A 26479-nucleotide genomic window follows, 5' to 3' on the forward strand; every position below is an offset into this window, starting at 1 on the left:
ATACCATTGGCTTCATTATTCTGAGGTAATTCGCTCTCTTAGGAAACTACAAAATTCTAAGTTAGTTGTCAGTTTTTTTTCAGCCTGAAGGTGGTAGATTATTTTTTGTATTTTTTGTCGACGTCCAAAACTGGCTGACCGCCCCATTCCAACTTTCGAAAACGGGATGACCCCTACCCGCGACAAAGGTAAAACTAAAGATCAGTACACTTTGACAAAACAGACTTTCAATTTGCAAACATCCAAATGTCTCTGATGTATATCCCTGATATATTTAAGTTATGTGAGCGAAGGGCACGTCGAAAACTGTGACTGAATGATGAAATTTGTGGCTGGTATGGTGATTTGCACAGAAAACTTCCAATATGCACACAATCATGTATCTCTGATATATGGGTCTTATAAATTAAAGATACGCTCCCGAAGGGCGTGCCGAAATATACATATATATATATATATATATATATATATATATATATATATATATATATATATATATATATATATATATATATATATATATATATATATATATATATATATATATATATATATATATATATATATATATATATATATATATATATATATATATATATATATATATATATATATATATATATATATATATATATATATATATATATATATATATTAATCCAGTCTAGTCTCCTGATGAGTGAGTTTCGCGACTCACGAAACAACGTTGTAGAGATGAAATTGTAAAATCAATTCTCCAGCATCCCTTATGTAATATGTATATATATATATACATATACATATATATATATATATATATATATATATATATATATATATATATATATATATATATATATATATATAATATATATATATATATATATGCATATTTCGGTGTCAGATTAGTCTTAGGGCACGTCGAAAAATGCAACTGAATGATGAAATTCGTGGTTGGTACGATGTATTTTAGGCAAGCAAGACCCCGTGTTGTAATTCAAAAACACACTGACCCTCCCCTACTGAGCATGTCAAAAACATGGTGACCATCCCATCACGAAAGTCAAAAACAGGGTGACACTCCCTATGAATCCACCGCCACCGGCCGCAGAAACTTAGCAGTCCCCAAAAACACGATTGGAACTAATTTGGGATAATTAGATAGTGAAGTAATGTCGATTTAATCTACAAATGTTATCTCATCTGCTTTTTTTTTACATTACACACTTGTTTTTATGAGTAATGTGCGATATTGCAACATTCAGCTATATGGCAACTACCACTTTTGAAAAATTTGCAAAATATGAAAATCCAATTATCCCAAATTAGTTCCAATCGTGTCGTGAATTCAGTAGTACGCCATGATGGTGGCCTTATCTCTTGTGTTTAGGAAAACGTACAGTTAAAGGGGATTTTATCGAGAAGGTTTGCATTATGGCCTCTTTTATCAACCTTTCATTGTCGAATTCTGTACGTCACATTGCTTCAGAAGAAATGATTTGCCAAAAAGAAAGATACACTATATGTGTGTCTCAATAAATGATTTAAAGTTGTATGTTTTTTGGTTTTCTGTCTCAATGTTGGAGGAAGCATGCCTACTTTGCAGCACTACCTTGTCTCTTAATTGCAATTAACAGTTTGGTGAGGCGATTGAAGGCCCGTCCTAATGTGTGCCTTGCTTTTCTATGTCTCTGAATAGATTTGTTTGTTCAAAGATCTTTGATAGAGCTGTTGGTTTGGTACACTGCTGATGATGATGGGAAAGACCAGAATGACGTTACTTTTCAGTTTGGCTTTAACCCTGAGTTTGCTTTAGACTTGGTTCAAGTCGATGAATTTTAAAAAAATAAAATCATTTATAATATTTTCTCTTGTGTTACTCCTATTTCGTACAAACCTATCCGGAATTTGGCAGCTCACGCCAGGTTTTCGCAGCGATTGAATGCGTCAAGTTTGAGTCTGCGCAGTAGTGAGTTAGAATCTGCCGGATTCCGGGTGAAACTCCGCTGTATAGCGTTCACTCCACTCATCGCGTTCACCCTACTCATCGCGTCCACTCACGCGCGCGTTTCACATGAAAGCAAAATACAAATCATTGCGTTCACTCCACTAAAACATTCACAAATCACAGACTTGAACCAAGTCTAAGTTTGCTTATCAGCGACTTTGAAGGTTTGCGGAGAACGCGAGACGGTATGGAGAAGGTTTACGATCAAACTAGGAACGAAGTCCCGGGCATGCGAGAAGAAGTTATTAATGAGATTATGTGAGTACATACAGTGTTTATAAGCAGAGACAATCACAAAGTTCTGTCAGTATATATTTAATTAATAGATTGAGACAAATACTGCTCAAACAAAAAGGCACGCGATAATTGAAATGTCGAGTGGTCTGTTGACAAGACATGTGTTTTTTTATCTTTCATGCATTGTAAAATATCATCCCGACTGACGGGGGAAACCCCATATCATAGTACAACAAATCTACTCTTTACATTAATTATTAATTCTCTCAAAAGCATGCAGTATGTCAACTTTTAAGTGCATCTCTTTAAGAAGATTGTATCTTACATTGAATTCGTTTTTGAAAACCGTCTCGATAGGTAAATTTACATTTGCAATCCAAAATTTATGGATACTCCCCGGGTTTAGAGACGAAAGACGAAATCATTGCGAAAATTAATTAATGGTCATGACCATTAATTTATTTTCGGGATGGTTTCATTTAATTTGCTTAAAACAGGGGTCGAATATATGCACGGTCACCCATTCATCCAGTATCTTTCAACATGTCAAACAATATAAATAGTATCTCGTATCAAACAAAATTCATGAAAAATGGCCGACTTTTTGTCCCTTTAAGGTTCAAAGACAAGAAATTGACCTTTTTAATCTAACAATGCTCTGGTAGTTAATAAGCTCAGAACCCCCGTAAATTATACACTTTCTGAAAGCCTATATAGGGGAACATTTGGTTACCACAGTGTCACCATTGCTTACATCACTATCACGTGACAGGTAATTTACATAACCTTTCAAAAATCAGTTTTCCCTATGTTTTGTCTAAATACTTAAAATTATTTGACTCAAAGTTGTTGGAATGCAAGCTGTCACAATGCTCTTCCAAAATGTGTCTCAGATTTTTTATATCTTGCTTAGTTTTTTTTAGCACAATTTTAAAGAAATCAACTACGATTAAATTCACCGCTCTGGAAGTTTTTCTGGCATAAAAATTGTTTAAGAAGATTTTAAATATTCTGAGACACTTTTTGGAAGATCCTTAGGACAGCTTGCACTCACACAAATTTCAGCCACACATCTCGAAGCATTGAAACAAAACATAGGGAAAACCGATTTTGCAAATTACCTATCACATGATAGCTAATATGTAAACAATGGTGACAATATGGTAACCAAAATGTTCCCCTATATCTAGGCTTTCCGAAACTATATAATTAATGGGGGTTCTGAGCTTCTTAAGCACTAGAGAATTGCTAGCTTAAAAAGGTTAATTTCTTGTCTTGGAAGCTTAAGTTCATTTGTAATATCATACACATTTTTCCCAATAAGGTTGATTTCTGATTCTCTAGGAATTACATTTGAATTGTGAAACCATTTCAAAACCTGGTACATAGGGGGTTCTGTACACTTTCGACAAGACATGTGTTTTTCGCTGCTGCTACTTTGTTTGCTAATAAATTTTGTCGTCGGTGCAATCTTCTACAGCTTTTCCCTGCACTCATAGGTATACGCGGTTGACCGTCTTCTTACACAGAAAACACTCCATTATTTCATTAAATTGACAGTGACACGTCGGAGGAGGAAATTGAAGAAAGGGAAATGGAGGGGGAATTAATGAACAGACTTCGTAAGACTGAAGAAGTCTTAGAAGACGATTGAGATGAAAATTAGCACATGTAATTGGACAAGGTTATCGCAGCATGGCACCGACTGGTATACAAGGACAACAGGACAAATAAAATAGAATCTTATTCCCTTGTTCTCTCAAGTTCGTCACAAAATTAAAAAGACTAAAAATTTATTCGTGAATATCTTACTTAACTTTATAGCTGTATCCTTATCATATGTATTGGATGAAATCTAACATGCTTGCACTAAATGACAACAAAACTGAAGTTATTCAGCGGCGTTCGACACAATTGATCATGAAATTATGCTTGAGAGACTACAATTTCGTTTCGGTATAACAGGCAAATGTCTATCTTGGTTTCGCTCGTACCTCGTTGATCGCCAGCAATGCGTCAAGGTTGGATCTGCATCATTCCCATTTTCCCGCATGAAATACGGTGTTCCGCAAGGATCTGTTCTCGGCCCTCTCTTGTTTACAATTTACACTGCACCTCTGGAAGACATCTTCGTACACCATGGGATTGATTGCATGATATACGCGGACGATACGCAAATTTATGTCATCTGCAATAGACCTGACGATATCCGGAATAACATTGAACTGTGTGTCGAAGACGTCCGCAGCTGGATGAAATCTAACATGCTTGCACTAAATGACAACAAAACTGAAGTTATTCACTTCTCATCAAGTCCAAAATCTGATGTGACAAAGCTAGACAGTCTGAGAATTGGTCAATGCGACATGATCCCTTCAGTTTCAGTCAGAAATCTTGGCATTATTTTAAGTCGGGATGGTAGCATGTCTGACCATATCAATACGTTGTGCAGAAATGGTTTCTTCTCTTTGCACAGAATAGCTAAAATTCGTAAACTCCTTGACAGATCTAATTGTATCATCACTTATATAGCAAGTGTAATTGCCTTTGGTCAAGTCCTTCAAACTATATATTCCAAACTTTGAAAGCTCATTACATATGCAAACTATTAATTAGCTGACATGAAAACTTAAGTGCGAAATGACTTCCAATATTGGTATAACCTGGTATAATCATCAATGTCATAGCATGTTATGCCAACTTTGATCAAATAAATCCAAGAATATATCCCTAATTAGGAACGTTAATTAAATACACACATTAGGAATTGGCTGAAGCAAAAATGCTTAATGCCTTTCAATAATGTTAGCTTACATAATAGTATCTTTAATGTACATAGCAAGTTTCGTCAATTCTGGTCATGTAAATTCAAATATATATCCCTATTTTCAAAAATTCATTAAATATGCAAATTAGGAGCTGGATGAAGTAAAAATGCTTAACTTTCAATAATGTCGTATCATAGCATCTTTAATGTACATAGCAAGTTTTGTCAACTTTTGTTCAGTCAATACAGATAAATATCCCTGATTATGAAAGTTCATTAAATATGCAAATAAGGAATTGGCTAAAGTTCAAATGCTTAATGATTTTCAATAATGTTCTTTAATGTACATAGCCAGTTTCATCAACTTTGGTCTCGTAAATTCAAATAAATACCCCTAATTAGGAAAGTTCATAAAATATGCAAATTAGGAATTGGCTGATGTAAAAATGCTGAATGACATTTAATAATGTTCTATCATAGTATCTTTAATGTACATGGCAAGTTTCATCAATTTTGGTCATGTAACTTCAAATACATATCCTTAATTTCAAAAATTCATAAAATATGCAAATTAGGATTTGCATGAAGTAAAAATGCTTAATGACTTTCAATAAAGTTAAAGCATAGTATCTTCAATATGCATACCACGTTTCGTCAATTTTGATCGAGTATATTCAGATATATACTCCTAATTAGGAAATTTCATTAAACATGCAAATTAGTAATTATCTTTCACGTCACCCCTTAATATCTTTCAAAGCTGATATATCTTGGTGTGATCAACATTTGTAGCGAATCTCATCAAATTGTGTGCTGTCTTTCTCAATATATCAGTTTTTTCTAAAATCATTAATTATGCAAATGAGCAAAAAGTAAGCAAGCCATACCCACCAAAAACTAATCAGTTCTTGCCATTTGCAAACTGAATCTATGTACCAGATTTGATTCTGATCTGATGAGCTGTTTTTGAGATATTGAGTACACAGACAGACAGACGGACAGACACACAGACACACAGACAGACAGACATCGCTGCGACATATGCCCACGTGTGTCAACACGTGAGCAAACTAGTCCATGCATTTGTGACGTCCCACTTAGACTATTGTAACAGTCTTTTGTTTGGTATCCCTAGAGGACAACTTGCACGACTACAGTGTCTGCAGAATGCTGCGGCGAGGTTAGTTTCTCGTACGCGCAAATTCGATCATGTCACACCCGTACTCAAAGATTTACATTGGTTACCGGTAGAGGCTCGCATCAGATTTAAAATTTTGTTGCTAACATTCAAAATTATCCATGGAAATGCACCTATTTATCTGAGAGATTTACTAGATTTATATGTACCAGCTAGAGACCTGCGATCACGTGACAAATTATGTTTAACCCGGCCCCGTGGCAATTTTAACAAGACATATGGACAGAGAGCGTTTTCAGTATGTGCACCCTTACTATGGAATGATTTGCCATTTGAAATTAAGACTGCCAGAAGTGTAGATAGTTTTAAGCGCAATTTGAAAACCCATCTTTTTACTCAGTGTTATGTGTAATTTTCTGTTTTAATTTTCTTGTGTGGTTGTACTTTTTAAATTATTTTATCCAGCAATGTACAATGCACTGAGACGTACGTGTGGTGCATTTTAAACAATTTTTAATAATAATAATTATAATAATGTAGTGAACGAAATATATCGGCGAGTCTTCAGACTTCTCTAAAGTATATGAAATAGCTGTTTCATTGTTAAGAAAACTCTCTTGTCTTGTCTTTTCTCTACCTTGTCTCATTAAGGTAGTACGCGCATTGAAATGACAGAAACGCTCACACGTTCCTCGAGGAAATTTTCAACCATTCTCTTTCGAAATTAAGAATAAAAATCAGGATCATCCTGCAATTTTTGGTACCAAAACAACAAATTAAACTATTTGTCGATAATTGAAATTCAAAATGGCCATCATCCCTGTGTTAAGTCCAAAGGTAAAAATAATTTTTAATTTTCACAAAAATAAGACACCAAATATTGTATTTACACCAAGAGTCGGCAAATGAGCTTATATAAGCTTGAAATGTTTTTGGAAGAAATTGGGAATCCAACTATTTGTTCCCGAAGTGACTTCTACCTTAATACTGACTTCCTATTTTACCCTCACCCCATTGATTTCTCGCCGTCAACATCAATAACTTCATTCTGAACCCTAATGATCTGTACATGATGATTGGTGTGACGGCATATTTATACACGGCACTACCCTATAGTTATGTTTACTATTGTGCATGTACTCTGACTGCCTACAACATAATGTAACCTGGGAAGGTAAACGGCCACAATGATACTGCAAATGGTAGTCAACTACTCCCATCAATACCGACAATATTTTTGTCAGTAGAAACCCCCCCCCCCCTTTAATCCTTTATATCGAATTTTATGCGCGCACCAGAAATATATCGCTAACTTTATAGTTGAACGTTGTGGTAGTTAGGAAACATTCGGACAATGACCACCTAAACAGACGCAGCTTTCTCTAACAGTCGCTCGATTTAATCCCTGGTTTAATCCTATGTTGATCAATGTGTGGTGGCATTCAGCGAAGCATAAATTGAACATATTTTAATATATTGTTAGCCATGAACTTACCCGCAGCTACAAGTTCGAGTGAAATTTTTCTTCACTCAAACAGCAAATATAGAAGTTGCTGGACTCCAAACTGACAATAGTGGCTTCGTACCTCTGATATTTAAAAGATATGGTGATGTCATCACGATCTGGCCAATTAGGAACTTGTTTTACCCAAGATTAACTTTTAACGATGCCGGCCATATTATTTTCAGAAGTTTCAAAACTTGCATTTTTGCTTTGCAACCAAAAGTTGTGTCAACGTGGTTTGTGATTTACGGAAGCCTTAGAGCGGCCCAGTCGCCTGGTTTTTCTCGGCAACAGTTACTCAGTTGCTGGCTGTTCAAGGCGTTCACTTCACGATCTACAAAACGGCCTACCACTTAGCGCGACGGTCCTCTGATGTTCAGTACTTCAATCTGTATATGTTTTGATATATATATAGGCCCACGGACTTGGAGCAAGTGTACAGAAGCCTTAGTGATCACAGTGGTGTATGTATTTAATTGGAGAGTTTTTGTCGACCCTTTTCTCTAAATGCACGTATTGTAGTCTGTCTCTTTTGTTGGAGGTTGTCATTGGGCCTCGTGTCTGTCACAAGTTGACTAATAAATTAATAGATAAAAAAAGTATCTTTCTCGGGGCAGTTCGAATCGTGAAATCCTCTGATGATCCCAATTGTAAACTTTTTGTCGGTGAGGTAGGGATCATATAGAGGCCCGGGGTTAGAGGTCAAAATCCAGTGAGTTTTGTAAGCTTGAACTGCGCCTGGTTCAACTATCCATGATGGTCTCATAAATTAATCGTTGTATTATGCCTCATTATCATTGCGTTCGACGTAGCAAATCGGCCTGAGTTCGAAAACGAAACACATAATTTCTTTAAGAGAAAGAATTTCGAATTTTTTACTCCTCTTTGAAAGTGTGTTTGTATTTCTCAACAGTATACATTCAATTGACAGATTAACCGATTTCAAAATTATTTGAATTTTCACATAAAATTCGCATCGTTTTGCACAATAGATGTTAGATGTTCTTCCCTTGGTCCCACTAAAAACTGACACAACACACATGATAAAAATTTGCATAAAGTGCTTGCGTTGCAAGTATTTATAAATAACATTTATTGGAGATCACAGTTCAAACAAAGCAGACTTAAACGTAACATACTGAGAGTAAGAAATACACTCGACGAAAAATCACGTGGAAAAATCAATAACAAACCAACCAATCGATCAATCAGCCACCAAAACATAAAAGTTCTGTCAAAACGCCGTGACTTGTAATACATTGAGAAATTCTTCATTATGCGTAAAGTCATTCTTTTTCAAGGGTCTCCTAAACACCCAAATGGAACTCTCAGTAATGAAATCATCACCTAGTAATGTTGTTTACAACATCAAGTCAGTTTACAAGTTGTAGCTTATCTGGTTTTGGGATCGCTGACTGATACTACATTATTACAAAGGGTCTTATTCTAGACCCCTCCGCCTTGCTCACCAATCGATATGCGTTAATCAATTACCCGCGACAGATAGATCAAACAGTATTTTAGTAAGTTTGTCTTTCAATGGGTCACATGATCATTCAGTTTCCTCAACTTTCGACATGTAGAGGAGAGGAACTGTCGTTTTCTGTGTTTACTGCCACTCTTATGATATAGCGTGGCTCACAATCAGGGCGTGGACGCTGCTGCTATGTTTCAAACGATTTCATTCGCGTATCAAATTGATGGTCTTATTGACTTCATTACATCCTATGCACGCCCTCCCATTGTAGAAGCTTCAAGTGCAAGTCTTCGCTTTTTCCAGTATTCGTGTTTCATGCACAGATCCGATCAGTTTCTCGTTCAACTTCAGTGCGATTTGAAATTCCTACATATTGCTTATCATATTCAATAAATCGAATACTTCTTATTTGGATTGTAGTAACCATGAAGACCGTTTCAAAGTAAACTATGCGGTTAATGCAAGCCAATTAACAAATTTAATGACACCAACCTACCATTTTTAAGTTCTCTATAACAGCCCTCAAATCTCGGTGAAAAACATGCGTACATTGTAAGAATTCATCCGTGCAACTTGATGGTAATGATCTCTGTAAATCAAGTAGTACCCATGAAGTTTCGTGTACTGAGCACTTTGCAAGTACTTTGCATATATCCAGTGAAAATATATTTTAATCGTGTGAAAGTAATTCCTGAATTTTAATGTTACGACCATGGACAGACTGAGTGAGTCTTACCGTGTAAACTTTCAATTCTCGCAAGTTTAATTGTCTCCGTAAATATTTATAAGCAACCGCATAAACAGGAAGTGCAATCTCAGCAGACGATTTGGTAGGGCAATATTCCTTCAATTTGGATATGTGCAACTCTTTTGTGATACGGTCCCTCGATCGAAAGGGACCGTTTGTGAGGAAATCCACATTTAATGGAATCAAACCTACCATAAGTTATCGAGAATAAGGGTACCGGTGATGAAGAGGTTTGGATTAGCATTTGGCCAAGTCTGAAGGGCAGTATGACATTCAAATGAAAAGTCGTGCTTATCTGTCATCTTGTGTTCTACGCGCGCCCTCTAGAGGACAATCACAACAAGTACGAAGGGAGTCTATTGTGTTCTTTTTTATCAAATCATTTCCCGCGTTTCATTAAAATTGTCATGTCCTGACATAAAATATGTGGCACGACTTCATTCTATCCCACTTTGCCTAAGTTATAAAGAATAGGTGTGCCAATTTCATAACCTCATCCGTACCGATGCTACGGCATGATCGTACTGCATGTCGTTGTGAATAGCCGCTTCGGCATGCCAACTGATTCTGCTTTATGGAAAAGAATCCGATGAGCTATGTAAGCTGACGTTTCTGCAAAATCGGCTAAAATTGAAACCCACAGTTCAATATTTTAGAAGAATAAGATTCCAAAACTACGCATGTCGCAGTATTGATTTTACCATCATAGACAGCAAGGAGCCAGATGCCTATGGTTTGACCAACACCATGTAAAATTGGTGTAGAATGGCTGCCTTCTAGTTTTTGAAACTGTAATGACGTAGGAACCACAAGGATTCATCCTGGTGCAATTCTGAATGAAATTAATTTAATCATTTTGTTCGTCCTGAATACAGAGAAAAGAACCTACTCCACTGCCTTCCCAGTCAAAGAATAAAATATTCTCTTAAGATAACTTATAGTACGACATGAGACATGGAGGTCCTGTAACTCTAAAAGGTATTCACATATCGCTTGGTCTACGGTTCAACTGACTGTGGTCAATTCGATACAATTAGCCAATTGGTTTTTTTATGTAAACCTGCCATACACTTGAACGTGGCATTGCAGTTTTCCAAAGGAGTTCACCAGAATCGCTTGCGCAGTAAAGTTTCTCGACAAAGGAGGTGTCTGGTTAAAAGCTCTCGAAGTTCCCTGAAATTATAAAGCTATGCTCGTGCCATTTACACCCTCCACGGAGACTTTAATCTTTATTTCATCGATGGTTCGTCAAAACCATTCATTTTTACTGAAAGCTACTTGAAAGCAGTGCAGAAAACGGGAATTTCAAACGGGAAATGATGACCAACAGTGTACAGTGTCGTCCCTTGGACGTAATATATGAAAGTCTTACTGATTGGTCAAATCGTCCCTCCTCCTTTTTGTTTATTTGGGGTTTTTTTGGGGTTTTGTTGGTTTTTTTTGGAGGGGTCGGTGTTGTTTTCCTGAGCTTGTGACGGAAAACGAAGTTTATGAACGAGGAAGTATTAATTGGTGTGCTTAATAAAGAAAGCCATTTTCAGTAAAAGAGAAAATGTCCCCTGCATGACTCGAATGAAAAACGAACCCATTCACCACGTCCACGGCCGCTGTACATGATGTGGCAGGTCGAGGTCTATCCGACCAGGCCGAATTAATTACGAGGGGAATAAAACCCGTGACCCATTGAAGATAACTTAACGGTCAAGTTCATACCAAGAGAAGTCAGTTTGTTAAAATGCAAATAAAGCTATGCGTGTAAATCTGTGCGACTACCCTGGCATTCCGATAGTGTTTCATCACAATTGAAACATTGACATGACTTATTTCACTACATACGCACAAAATGTAATCAGCAGCTCACCATCTTCCTTGGTTTGTATTATTTTAAAATGCTACAAAGAATTTCTACTTATTTAACTATGTTATCTCCCTATCGTACACATTTTAATTCTTTGAGACAGATGAATTTTATCCAAATGTCATTTGCTTGAGGTATTGCATAGTTGTTGTTGTCCTTTTTGAAGGTCGCCCTCAACGTCCGCGGAAACGAAAAAGCCCACCCGACGTGAAACGAGAGACAAAGCTTGCATGCTTCCGTTTCTCTTGTGTACGTCATAAATAGAAAAGTGAAAGCAAGCATTATTAAATTGATATACTTGTCCAAAGAAAATGTAAATTTTGATCAGTTTTGATTGCAATAAGGAGCCCTGCTAAGACGTGCGATTTCTTAAAAGTCGTGTTCTAGAAATCTCTTTTTCAGTACCAGAGATAAAAAAGAAAACATAGATTATTGCTTGCTAGCGATGATGAATCAAGGACGGCATGATCACATGCATGAATGTTTGGCTAAGTTCCAGAGACCACCTATTCAGAGACCATATGTTCGCAACACACTCCACAGTATGAGAATAAGTGACGTCCACACAACAATGACGTTCCCAGCGTGCACTGTACAACTGGCTGATGAACGCTTGGCTTCAGCGATGATTTTGTCAGCCTCGCAGTATGGGTTGAAGTCTTCAGATAGTTCGTTCCTCAGGTCTTTCGCCTCTGCTCGTTCGCAGTATTGCTCTATTTTAAACTTTGCGCAGTCGATGACCCTTGTGTATTCCCTGAAACACGGTAAACGTGGTCTTATTAGTGTCAGTGTCAGGCCAGGCAGAGAGAGAGAGAGAGAGAGAGAGAGAGAGAGAGAGAGAGAGAGAGAGAGAGAGAGAGAGAGAGAGAGAGAGAGAGAGAGAGAGAGTGTGTGTGTGTGTGTGCGATGGATGAGCACATATTGTGGGTTCCAAAGGGACAGAAAAGTAGACTGAAAGATTTAGTCCTGTATCATGAGTCTCCGTCAACTTCAACCTGTGCGGAGATTCGCATATATATATATATATATATATATATATATATATATATATATATATATATATATATATATATATATATATATATATAATATATATATATATATATTAAAAAGATATTACTGCTACAAGGTCTTAAAATTTGGAAAAACATTCAGAAAACTTCATTATAGTTGTCGGAAGAGTACTTGCAAGAGGGCGCGCCTTGGATATCTGTCATATTTTTATAACTCTCCCCCAGATAAACCCTGAATTATTATTCCATTCATATTGTAAGTAATAGTGTAAATATACATTACGTCTGGACAAAAATTCATGAAGAGTACGAGAATGTTTTCAAAATACTTCGAATATCGGCATCTACTTTGCTTTGGTTATCCATTCGAGAAGTGATATCAAACGACTAACCTACAGAGACTTTCGTCAGCTGGATTTTGCTGGAAACGACTTATAAAGTCATCGCCACAAGTCGGCGTCTGTCTATAATAGCGATCTGCGCAACGTTTTTCCTGTGCCAAGGGCACCTTGGAGACAGCTGTCAGTGGAAGCCCGCCCTCTCTGCAATATTTGTTCTCTTCGTCACCCTTGGCCAGTACAATGCCGACCGTAGCGTCCAGTAGGCCTGTCAAGTCCGCTCCAGATTCCGTCTCTTCGACGCATATTGCCAGTACGTTTTTGGAACAATTCACCATGTGCAGGTAGAGTGTTCTAGGAAAAAAACGAAATACAGATTAATTAGTACAACAAGTCATCTTGTCGAAGAACAGTGAGATCATTTTTACAACCCAAAACCAAAGTAATCTCTTAGCACGCAAGAAATTGTTTGTTGTGAAAGGATATTTAACTGTTCCACTACTGCCCGTAAATAAACATAATTTGAAGTTGATATTTGGGCAGACCAGGAAACTTTGGACACCGTACGACATGTACAAAGTACACTACATTTTTGAAGTAATTGATGTAAAAATATCGTATAAAATTCGAATTCTATGTGGGTACAATGGAGGAAGACGAAGAAATATCACGGTTGAATTTTATCCGGTCCGAACGATGCAGCTTTAAGTAAAGTTTTATCATTCGTGGTTTCCGCGCGGGCCTCCTACTTCACTTTTGAATAGGCTGCGAGCAGTTTCTCCTTTCCTTTTACGAATAACTGTTTAATCACGCTATTTGTAGAGACTGCGAGGTGTCAGTCAAATCTTAATGTCTCACACAAGTATCGAGAGCTGTGGGGTTTAATCCTGCAAAGAGGACACTCTTGTTGTGTACCCATGAAAAGTGGATGTGACATGGCAATTCCGTTACCAACAAATCTATTGTGACATGCTGTTGGAATTACCGTCCACACTGATAAGACCTCCATCGCTATTTATAATTTACCGTCTACGAGTACAGTGAAGTGTCCTGCCCTTTCCAAATGGAGGGCTCTAGCCATTAGAGCTTCATCTGATAGAGCTTGGAACGTATTTCCCATTATTCTCATTCTGTTTGGGAGATATACATTCGTAGTTTCTTAGGCAACTCTCAAAATTATGTCGAAATGCCCAGCGTCCGTGTTGCCAATACTGCAGCCAGCGAGTGTGTGCGCAACGCATAATGTAATCGACAACTGAATCATAGTGGACGCTAACTTCACATACAGGCTGATGCGACGTGTGGGGACGTGAGGCCAGTACTTTCTATACAAACATACTGTGCGGGTGGAATAAGAAAATTGCATGGTACTCGTTGAATGGCATAAAAATAATGAAATTGCTATTACAACTGTCACTCTTAAGAAGAAAAGATGTTTGCATGGATAGTTTTTCGATACGAATGTAGACATTAGCTGTAATTTTAATACATGTACGTTTCGTTAATTTCGATGCTACTGTACACAATACCTTTGGACGATTGCAATGTTTTCAATAATTTATTCCATAAAACGTTAGCATTATCTTATTCTACTTTCTAAAGTTTGTTGTAATACATAATGTTAGCCAGGTAACAAAATACACATGCGTATATAACATGAAATATTATTTTCGACAAAATTAATTCTTAGTCCGGAGTAACTTTCAGTTGTCAACAACACACAACATGGGAATTTGAAACTTAACATTTAGACACAATTTTGGAGGGTAGAACAAAAAACCATACATTGCAACCAGAAAAAATACCGAAAATACATCAAAACTTCCAGCTACAGGAATGGCACGTGAAGGTACGCTTGGTATTCAAGGTTTGAACACAAGTGCATGTACGATCTTACACCGCTTCCATTTCAGAAGAAACGAGATAAGGATTTACCCTTTCAGATGAAAAGTTCTCTGTCGACGATATCAGAAGGAAGCCCCATGATGTAAACATTTTTTCAAGAGGCTCGCATATTTGAGAGCACACCTACGTGGATTTTGTCGCCATAGTTTATACAATCCACAAAGGACGACAAACTTTCACGTACGCCAACAAAAGTTGGTTACCACCTCCTATGTTTAAGCTGCAAGATTCGTATCCTAAATGTAGTTGAAATCAAACTGAATTTGGCATTTTTATCCTAAGCTTTGCAACATTATTCCTACGCAATATCGGTTTTTATATCTGAAATTTCCCTGCTTCACAGTCTTAGTGTACTGTAAATCGAAGACATTCACTTATGTAAAATATGACGTGACGCAAATTTCATCCTAAATCTTGCAATTTTTATGAAATGAGGTGTAGATTGTGTTGGCTGGAAATTAATTAAATCCATATCACATTTCACCGAATGCACGTGAACTTACTTCGCGAACATATTTATACATAATCTATGCCCGTGGCCATTCTTATAGAGAGACCTGAGTCTTGTCCAGCCTTGAACTTAACCAAAATTATGTTTCAATTTAAAAAGATTGTGTAACAGTACAGCTACTGTAGCATGGAAAGGATATTTAACGGCCAGGCGTAGGGTTTAACCGTCAAAACATTTGTCAGCATCGTTTATTGTATCTTCATTCATCGCAAGAACACGTGCCTCCACGACAGCTATATATTTATTACGCTTCAATCAGTTATGGTATTCCGTGAGTCGAAAGCTTTAGGGCAAAATACGTTGCAGTTCTATGATGAGTGAGAATGCTCCGACCTGTGTGGCAATTGCCAGGACTTGGTGGTCTCGGACTGAAATGTTCGCATTGGAACACAGCTATCATAAATTGGAATCATACAAACAGGAAAGTCAGAACTGAGGGCAAACATAACAGGAGTCATGGCGTAGTGAAAACGTGATGTGGAGACAAAACTTTGCCATCGCTCAGTCCAAACACACAGTATCAGTTTACCGTGTTTCTAATCTTTCATTTAGTTGCCTTAGTCCCTACTTTGTCTCGTAATTGTCGTCGTTTGTTTTGATATGTTTGTGCACTGTATAACATTTGGACCAGTCAACCCTCTTTTTGCAGTCAAATTGGAATATGGAAGACAAAGATCAACATAACACAACTACGCATACGTGTAAACGTGCATGCACGCATGCTGCACCTACGTACATCATTAAAAAACACAGAATAGTCCTGTGTGCATTATGACATCGCATATCGTTAAAATGTGTGTAGCAAGTTTCACATCGCAGAGAGTTGAAGACTGATTCGGTCAGCCAAACTACCAATGTGCCTGTTAATTATATATTGTATCGGTACTACGATGAATCACTTTTGAAATCAGTGTCATATAGTTACTTCGTACATTGAAGGGGCAGTTTTCAATCCCTGGTCCTCGCATAAGTGCTTGTTGACATTGACTATTTTAATATTTTGTTGTCCTTTGAAATTTGTGCATGGTTAGTCAGTTTGCTCAGAGATAGAGCTGACAAAAACCTACCCCTTTAAGACATTTTTACACCATTCAAGACTATATATATAGCTACCTACTTAACCATAAACTTATCTATCTATCAATCTAAACGTTAATGTCTAGAGAGAAATATGGGTATATCTATATACATATATATGTATCTAAATTATACTTGATATAATAAAACCCAAAATGGTGGTTACTCTCATATATACATATATCGAATATACGTATATATCATATATATATATATATATATATATATATATATATATATATATATATATATATATATATATATATATAAGTATACATATATCCTCATGGGAAATTACAGTGATCGATGCTAAAGCAGAGCGTAATAAATAATAACTAATAATGCATATGTATGTATATATATATATATATATATATATATATATATATATATATATATAGACATAGAAATAGATATAGATATAATGTGCGTGTGTGTGTGTGTAACACTTCTGTATTCTTCTAAAACATTTGTGGTTTTTCAATTAATTTGCAAGGACTCATTGTTCACTGAGTGTTCATTGAAGGGTACGAAGGAAAAGAGATTTAACACAGGATAACATGAGTGAAATGCGTAGTATAGTGTAAAAGCCTCGTTAGCAATGCCTTTCAGGTGAGTTAACATCGTCGAAGCTTCAGACAAAAGTGTTGAGCCGCATGAATGCAGACAGTTGACACACCATTTGAAGAAAATCTCTGCATTTAGAGTGGCTTACATTTAGAAATCTAAAAGAAAAGGAACTTACGTGCAGCTTTCCTGGGGATTCTGTTTTCTGGACACAAAAAAATTTAATTTGCATTGCCTGTCTTTCTCGAAAAAGTCATCTCTGTCGCATTTGCCGATTTTGCCCTGCTCGCCTCGTACAAGCCATAGTAAACCTGCATAGTGAGAGAGAATAAAAAAGCCACAGAGTTAAAAAGTGTATCGCCTTTCAGATTTTTCTTTCAATGCTTGTTCGATCAACGTATTCAGTACAGAGGTAACCTTAAGATTGAAGCTAAAGCCCCGCCGTTAATGTCAAACCCCGGCAGAACTATAGCTGTCACTCAACTTGGCGCAAAGCTAGCTTGCTTTCAGAATTTTCCCAGGCAAACTAAAAAAGCACACGTGTTTGAAATTATAGTCAATACAGAGCGAGTTGTAATTCATTGTCGGAAAAAAGGGACAAACGATATTTTTTTTATCCAAGTCCGCGCTCAAAAGGGATTTGTTGTCGTTGCCATGGTTACGAGACCCTGGGAATACAAGACTGGGATGGCCGTCCAGAGTATAAGAGTCAGAAATATGCTGAAATGATTGGCAGGTTGCGTTCCACGTTTAGACAAGCGTTTAATAACCCCTGCACAGATGCTGAATAATAGCGACAATGCGTGGATTTGCAGTGAGACCCTTGTTGAGTATTTTCCCTCCCAATTGTCTGCCCCGTTGATATTTTGTGAGTCGAAATGATAATTATCAAATATATTCGAAGTAAAAATCATTTCATGCGAGGACGAACACTCAAGGTTGCACGAGATCCGTAAGCTGAACTACAAACTTGGGGTTCGCCTGATTTGTGTTTGCGGCCAAATCGTCATAACAGCCTCTGAAGGTATTCTCCGGCAATTTTAAAAAATCCTGACTGCGTTAAAAACCCGTTCACTGACTTAATGCGCTTCATCAGTCATCGAGATGTTGTCACCTGCATAATAGTTGCCATGACGACGATGACGCCGGCGAAATTCGCGTGTTCATTTCATTTCCAACGTATATGTTTCACTTCTACGCTGCTTTGACCCTGCGGAGAGCTACGGTTTATTTATAGACCTTTTTATCCGTTTTTCACTGTTTCACGCTGGAAATCACACCGAACACGCAAGGATCACGGAGTAACGAAGCAACGGATCCCCCGCACCCAAACAATCGGTCCAACGTCGACAGCTGTGAAAGGGATCGAGGAAAAAGACCGTACGATCCGAAGTTGCTTCGGGAGCCTTCGGACGCTACGATGACATACGCTATGATATGGCATCATGGCGAAATGACACCAACATTCTTCAGCTGAAGGCCTCTCCCATAGCTATTGCTATCAGTGCAATTTACGTGGTCTAATTGAAAAACAAAACAAAAAGTAGATCGTTGGCTTTCGTCACCCACTCTGCTATTCGCTGACAGCTTCGACGAAGGTACCGAAAACAGTCTGTTTTCAGCAAATAATATGTTTGAATGCCATCAAATTTGATCCAATCTGGCGTTGTAAATTTAATCCGATTATATCGACGCCTGTTATGGCGGTAATTCCATTGCTATCCCCGCGGAGCACGTTCGCATTTGAGACTGTCTAGGCTACATCTGTGCATGACAGTGCGTGTAACCGACTCCTTACCGTGTACAGGCAGCTATAGGCAACTTGATTCATACTGTAACTGTACTTGTCGGGATAGTTCGTATTGTGGTAGTCTTTTTAAAAGACTACCTGTGTACATTGAACGCCTTCGGCTTGATCTGAAATTAGACTGGTACGTGGATATGATCTGTGGCGATAGATGTATGCACAGTAAACTTGTTTTCATTAAAATTTTCGGAACATTCCTATGATGACTTTACATAATGTTTGATTTTTACCTGTACAGAATGTGACAGTACACGTCATGCTTACGTATTTTAGAGTATGTACACCAACGACAATACACCCAAGAGTAATATTAATAGTGAAAGTGTCTTAAGAAGTACATAAAGAATAATGCATTTATTATTGGTTGTCCTTTGAAGCGTGCTTAAAGCCTATTGTAGTGTGTGAAGGGGTTTCCTATATTTTGCTGTCCAGATAAAAGTGACTAAATTACCAGCGTGTTGGTATCTACTCAATCTCTTAATACTTTGCTATCATCTCTTTTGCGTGACAACCACCGAGTTGAACGAGGACGTCGGCTAGAAATTGATAACTCTGACTTGAGTGTAGATGTCGGGGAATCGAGGTTTTTATGGTGTATGTTTTTGTGTGATCTTATTGCACTAGGTAATCGTTGAAATGGATTATGATTATACCGCCACGTGTAAGGTTGTTGAATCCCACTTCCCACGCAAATTTGTTTCAATCTTACAATCTCCTGAAAAGCTTCATTCAGTTTGGCAAAAAATGAAAAATTAACAAAAGCCCCCCCTTTAGTAATGATAGGAGTTAATTAACAATCCCCCTCCCCAAAAAAATAATTATGTGGAAGTTAAAACCAAATCGAATGCAGGAAATATTACACACACGTGTAGTTTTTCTCTTTCCGCCAGAGCTGGCACATCAGCTATTCAGCCCGGCATATTGATACAAGCCATCATCACGGTAGCTGTGGCGAAGGCAACCCGCTTCAGAGACGATCAATTATCCGCAAATTGAATTTTATCTGTCAATATACACCATTTTACTTTACGTAAATCTTATCTGACTGCGCAGTACAAAGGTGCGCATGTGTGCACCGACACGCAATTTCATGATAATAGAGCTACTTAGGAAGGGGGCAGGGCAGTCTTAATTACACATTCACATTCTCAATAATCAAAGCATTCACTCGCTATTTTTCCCATAATGCTCAAAATATATTATTTCTTTGCAGAATATATTCATCATGATGAAAGGGCATCTGTATCTCTCATCTATATATCTATATTGAAGAATTCATTTTCAACACTGGCAATGCCCGCCATCACTGTATAGGTTGTATGGTACAAATGAAAGCTTTGCTGAAATCGATCATATTCGTTGAAAATCCGAGCACCAGCATAATCATACCCGACCATTAGGATTGGAATCAAAGCTACATTTTCTAACCCTTCTGTGGGAAAAATATATGCTAATATTTCTTGATATGCCATGAATTCTGTAAAAAAAAACCGGCCATTTAGTCTGATATGTGGTACGAACATGTCAATTGCACCTTTTATCCTGTCCAAATGGGCCTCGACCTGTTCACAGCGCCTGCTGTGATCGCCGAAAGAGGCGGGGGCTTGTGGTTGTGGTTTGGATGTGGAGTTTGAACGAATACAGATGTGAGTGGAAGTGAAACAACAGATGGTATGGTATGATATGGTATCCGTGCAGTCTGAGCTTTAACTCCTGACAGGTCTTCTCAGCGACTCAACGGTATGAGTTGTGCATTGAGTCATGCTGTTTACCCATCGATGCCCTCCCACCCACCATGTTTCGCCCTCTCCCCTTCCCGTTCCCCAAACCCCCAGCACCTCTCCCCACACTACAATAACTTTCCAGTACTCCCTTTCCATAGTACAAGTTGCCATCTACCCTCTCATCAACACATGATTTTGCTGTTCCCACTATAGTTTGCTTTAAAATAGAAATAAAAAAAGCAACTGATATAAAAGCGATGTAGAGTCTTCCCTGTTAACTGATAGAATAAATAAAGAAATACCATCTTGCCACCGAAACACTTGCAAACACCGTTTTACATGAACAACTTCATCGGCTGCCCTAGTCAACTCAAAGCGAAATAACTTGATTCACAATTAGTGAAGAACGATTGAATTTCCAAGTTACAATTGTGAGACACGTAGAAGAATGGTTGAGTTGTAAGGAATAAGTCTGACAGACAGATGAATTTGATAATCAGCTAAACAGACTGGCAGGTCATTCCGGTGGAAGTCATTGAATAGATTGTTCGCAGTTTATATATCCATTGTCGATTTGCCACAATGAATCATGTAAATAAACAAGAATAAAAAAGCAAACTGATCACAGGCATTTTAAACTTTTCAAACTCCTTCATCTATATGATTTACATTGGAATAAATTAATAAAGTACAAAAATGGCAGTTATATGGGTGACGTCAATGATGATATAATATCGCCGTGCTAAACCAGGAAGCAAGCATACCTATGTACCGAGCGTTCGCTTTGCGACCTCCGTCACGATTTATTAAAGTAACCACAATATATTGCTATGATAAAATTACAAATGTTTCGCGAGTGCCTGTCACTGATCAAACAATCTCATAACATGGGATCCTACAACACACAACCAGAATAATCTAGCGACAAACCAATATTGATCAAATATAACGGTCATCCAAGCCCCTTTATACCACGAATAACAATTGAACATCAACAACTTGACTGATAGAAATGTACACTTTGCGAAAGACTGTACAGTATGTGTGACAACCCTCATCATAAACGTTGTGTGACTGTATGAGTGATATGCAGTCATTTAGTCAAAACATTTTTACAAGTAAGAAAAGTTGTTTGCAAATTGCGAAATAGTCCATATGGATGCATAAATTGGAAAACCAAGACTGATTATTACTCTTTTGTAAATAATATTGACATATCTTCCTCATCTTCTTATTCATTTAGATATTTGTAACATTTAATCCATCCCCTTAGTAAAATTTTACGTAGTAGTAAAAGACAAGAGAAAGTGCAATTTCAGTTTCAAACAAAGAATATCGAGGAGCAAAGATTTACACTGTAGTGCAATAGTAAACTGTGTATGTAAACAGCATATTTCACTTCGAATAGCAACGACATCTTGCGCTTAATCCTGAAGGACTAACTCTCAGAATTAATGTTATTAACTCCACATCCAGTAAAACTATTGAAATTTTTAAGATATTTGTCGTCCGACAGTCTTTAAATACAATAATCCAGAATAAGCCTTTGTGCTGAGAAAAATACAGGAAGGGATGACCTACATTTGTGTTTCAAGCACGAAGACAGCAAGTTATGCCAAGTCACCTGTAATGAATAGCTTTGCAATTATTACAGTGATGAGGGCGAAGGCAGAACCCTGACATGTGTGACTATTAAACAAGCCAATACAAGTATAGCGGTCTATAACGTGTCATTCCATCTCAGCCAGACGCACTTTTCCTAATAGGACAGAACAAATGATAGATTAAGTCAATATTGAGTGTTCCCCTGACATAAGGGCCTTAATTCTCAAGGCTTCACGTTGCATAGGTCAATGACTGCGTATTTCATTATCGCGCAGTGTCACTCAACCCGAGACACCATGCTTATTTTCTTAGTGCGGGATGGAGAGACGGGCCGCCGTCGCCTTATCTAGCTGTCACGTATTGGCTTATGTCTTGATTTGGATGGCAGGGGTATTAATTTGTAAAAGTCTGTTCCAATCATCGGTAGCATGTCAGAGACATTGACGTTACGTGATCGCAATGCCAGTAACATAGATTTGGGAAATCGTGGATTCTTCGACGCAAATTTTAAGTGTAAGAAGTGCGTCCTATATCGTCACTTACTCTCAATCCTATCAAAATCCTAAATTAAGCCGTGAAGCGTTGATAAATTTCTTCAGACGCGTTCTTTTTCATCTTGGAAATATAACTGATAACGATCAGAGGTTAATCGACTGGGCGGTAAAATGGTGAAATGGTTTCCGCCCCCACCCCCATGTCCGTATCACCAATAGTATTCTATGCGGCCAAGTTTTTCCTTTAAATTTCCCACTTAGTTGGTATTTTGAAAGTTATTACCGCAGTCGACTAGCAGTCATCGTAAGAACCTATTACTAATACTACTTTCAATTGAATGCTCTTCTGAAACAAATGGCTGGAAAAGTGAAAACACAAGTGCCACACCCTACCACAATGTTAAAGGTATACAGTCACCTGTAATCTAAATATGCCCATGTGTAGTCAAAGGGGCGTTCCTTGGTATTCAAAATGCCCATTTGAGCGGCCACCTGCTTAAAATCTGTGATTGGTTAGATTTTCTCTTTCCAATAGTGTGTGTGTCTGTGTCTGTGTTCTTTGTGCGTTAACTATGGTAGCTGTAGCAAAATTGGAACAGGTGACAGTATACCTTTAAGGTGACTTTTTAACGGTATTTCCAATAGATGAAAAAGGTTCCCCTTAGTAGGCCAAGATGTGCTCAAGCAATTGAACGATATTTTAAAGCCGACACTAAAGCCTAGAAGTAGGTGACAGTGTCAAATCTACCCCAAACATGTCCAAAGTTGAGATTCTTTCATGAATATTGCCCTCACTAAAATACGGCAATAATTACAAGGTAGTAACTGGTGTGCACCTCGAAACTGTATAGGACTTAAACTTTTGCTGTCCCTAATGGACCTTCAAACCATTCTCTTACAAAATCAAGAATAAAAATTGGGGATCACCGTCCAAAGTTTGGTACTGGAGATACAAATTACCTAACATTTACCGATATTTGAAACTCAAAAAGACCGCAAACCCTGTGGTAACTCTTGGGGGGAAATAAAATTTTCGATTTTTAGAAAAATTAAGACGGTAATTTTTTTTCTTACTCAAAGAGCTTCAAAATGAGCCCCAACAAGCGGTAGATCACAAAAGCATCGGGAAAAAATTGATAGCCCGAATATCTGTCCCCGTTACACTTTCTACCGAAAGGTAACTTAGAGACATCGCTGAAAGTGCTTTGCTGGAGAGAGTTCAGCGAATCATGTGTTGACAGTGGCAGCATTACACATCATGCTTCGATAATCTCAGCAATAACAAACACGGTATATTATTCCAGACATGTACGATTTGCCGCGCTAGTTTTCAATGACTCAATATTATATAACGTGGGAAATCGTGCGATAGGCAGCATTCTAGAAATGTTCCAACCGTCGCAAGGTATGCGTTAGACGTGCAATTATTATCCAAAAGTATATACCTGACCTACGATTATCATTGTAATCAAAACAATATTCTCTTAATGCTATTGACCGTTTTGCTAAAAAAAGCTGTTGGGACGTACGGTTATAAAGAATTCACGTTTCAATCTAAACCAACACATGAAGTGTCGCTCCAACGTCTCGCATGGGCTGCAGTTTCACGCGGATAATAGTTTGGTAAATTCTCTGACGATACCTTATAATACTGTATCAAATTGTATAAAGACAGTTCATTATGCTGACATTATACTTATGACCATTCATCCGTGGAAGTGTGGATATTATGGTAATGAAATGGACACCGTAAACAACGTGAGAGTGATATATTTCTGCCTCGTCACGCACACAGAAGACGGAGGTCGGACGATACTCGTGGACCACCCGTCTGTCCACTCGCAGGTGGGTCTGAGGTCAACTGTACGATTTACATATGCGCCAAATCCCACACTGTCAATCAACGAATGGAGACAGTGACGCTGAGAAGTAAGCACGTAAAAACCAGACGAGAAAGGGAAGTGATGTTATAATTTCTTAAACGTTACATATGGTGGACAACTTTACGAAGTTTTACAGACGTTAAGATGAGTGTCACATTTTAACTATCTCATAAGCTGTGAATGTCTCCCGTCACTTGATGGTTAAAAACGTAGTTGAATTCACGGTCATTACCCGTGTTGGATTGAAACATTTCAATTACAGTCTATTGATGAATTGAGTAGAATGTTCCGTATTCGATTATTTCCCTAACGTAACATGTGACAAGCTCTTTCAACTTGGAATTATTCAAAAAATATAACTTTTCTGTATCATTTCCTAGGTAATGACGGGGTGACGAAGACCGACACTCAAACACCGACGGGATTGACTTTCTGGATAACAAACCATCGTATCCGTGGTTCCAATGAATGCAGGGGACAGCGTGTACCTTATACAGCTAACCTAAAGTACTGCGGCTGAAGGCATTTCTTGCTGGTCCACACATAATCTCTGTTTGCAAAGCTGTACACAATGTCAGTAATAGTTGTTATTCGAATACCTTAGAAACTGTCTTTGAGGAGAAGTAAACAATTTCGACATTCAAACATTCTTTGCCATGTCCCCAGTGTAACAATTAAGATTGTTTTTGTGTTTAGAATTTCCAACATGGTTCAACAATTAAGGTACAAAACAGATTTACGGGAAAGTGGTGATGATATCTGGCAGTGTGAAAATTCGAATATCATTTTCTCTAGACGTATACTATTTGATCGTTAACTCTTGTTCCGCTTGATTCGAGAAGAGGTTGGTTTCAAATCACACCGCGCATGCTTCAGCTAAGTCCAGAAATGTATTTTCACATCCGAGAACCCTTCTAACGTTTATCGTTAGAAGAAAAGTCGACTCACTTTCTATGCACTGACTGTACTGCGGGGGAAAAGTGCGACCAAAGTTCAGTAAGCGGTGTACCTGTGTGTGACTGAGGATCAATATTTTGATGCAAAATAAATACAATTTTTACAAATCACTCATTTCGTACTTTTTTCCGAAAGGCGTATATAAAAGGAACACGGTATAGTGTTCATTGACAATTTTTGGAGAATTTAACCCATTTTGCAAGATCATCTTTCACTATAATGTTCTTAGATCACATTTTAGATAAACAACAGTACATCAGTACAGATGTTTGGATCATTGCGTTTGGCGGTCGTAATTCTCATTAATATTCAATATTCATCATTCATTATTTATAATGCTTCAAATGGTTTTATTACCATCATGGTCGAGTTTTTGTCCACTTTTATAGGTGATTATTTTCCGGGCCTTTTCAGGAACTGTTCAATTGGTGTGTCCTAAGATGATTTAAGTGTCCTGTTGCGCACTATTGGAGATGCTTATATATTTACTTGTTGGCCCTGCACAATATTAAGATTCTGGTCGTAGTGCAGACAATCTTTCTGAAGATACAACTTACGTTCTTACAATGGTAATATTTCTGAATGCAATGACAGACGATGACTGTTTATGTACCATTTAGAAAGACTGGCTTGTTTTACTCTTTCACCTGAAGATTAAAAGATGAAAAATTAGGATTTTTTCCTGACGGTTCGATATTTATTCACGGTCACCAGTGCAAGTAGCGACATAGGCAGTGTTTGCGTGCTTGCTGCAGTAACGCTGAAGTGTATTACTATGGTGTTCCTGAACGTTCTGTGCACAAGGACGACTGAAAAGTTGAATTTGTAATTAAGGAAAAAATCTTGAAATCAGGACTCGTTTTTTTACCAGGAATATTATCA

General features: G+C 37.7%; 1 protein-coding gene across 1 annotated transcript in view; it reads right to left on the minus strand.

Moving 5' to 3' along the window:
• Positions 1-8702: 8702 nt before the first annotated feature.
• The window catches only part of LOC139121620 (uncharacterized), a 21850-nt gene continuing 4073 nt past the window's right edge, over positions 8703-26479 (minus strand). The window contains exons 2-4 of the mRNA XM_070686669.1: positions 17306-17438; positions 13122-13421; positions 8703-12470 (exon numbers count right to left, since the gene is read on the minus strand). Of these exons, the coding sequence (XP_070542770.1) occupies positions 12227-12470; positions 13122-13421; positions 17306-17438 (677 nt within the window). The 3' untranslated portion in view covers positions 8703-12226. The remainder of the gene's footprint in view (positions 12471-13121; positions 13422-17305; positions 17439-26479) is intronic.

Source organism: Ptychodera flava, chromosome 21 (genome assembly GCF_041260155.1).
Source record: "Ptychodera flava strain L36383 chromosome 21, AS_Pfla_20210202, whole genome shotgun sequence".
Classification (NCBI taxonomy): Eukaryota; Metazoa; Hemichordata; class Enteropneusta; family Ptychoderidae; genus Ptychodera; species Ptychodera flava.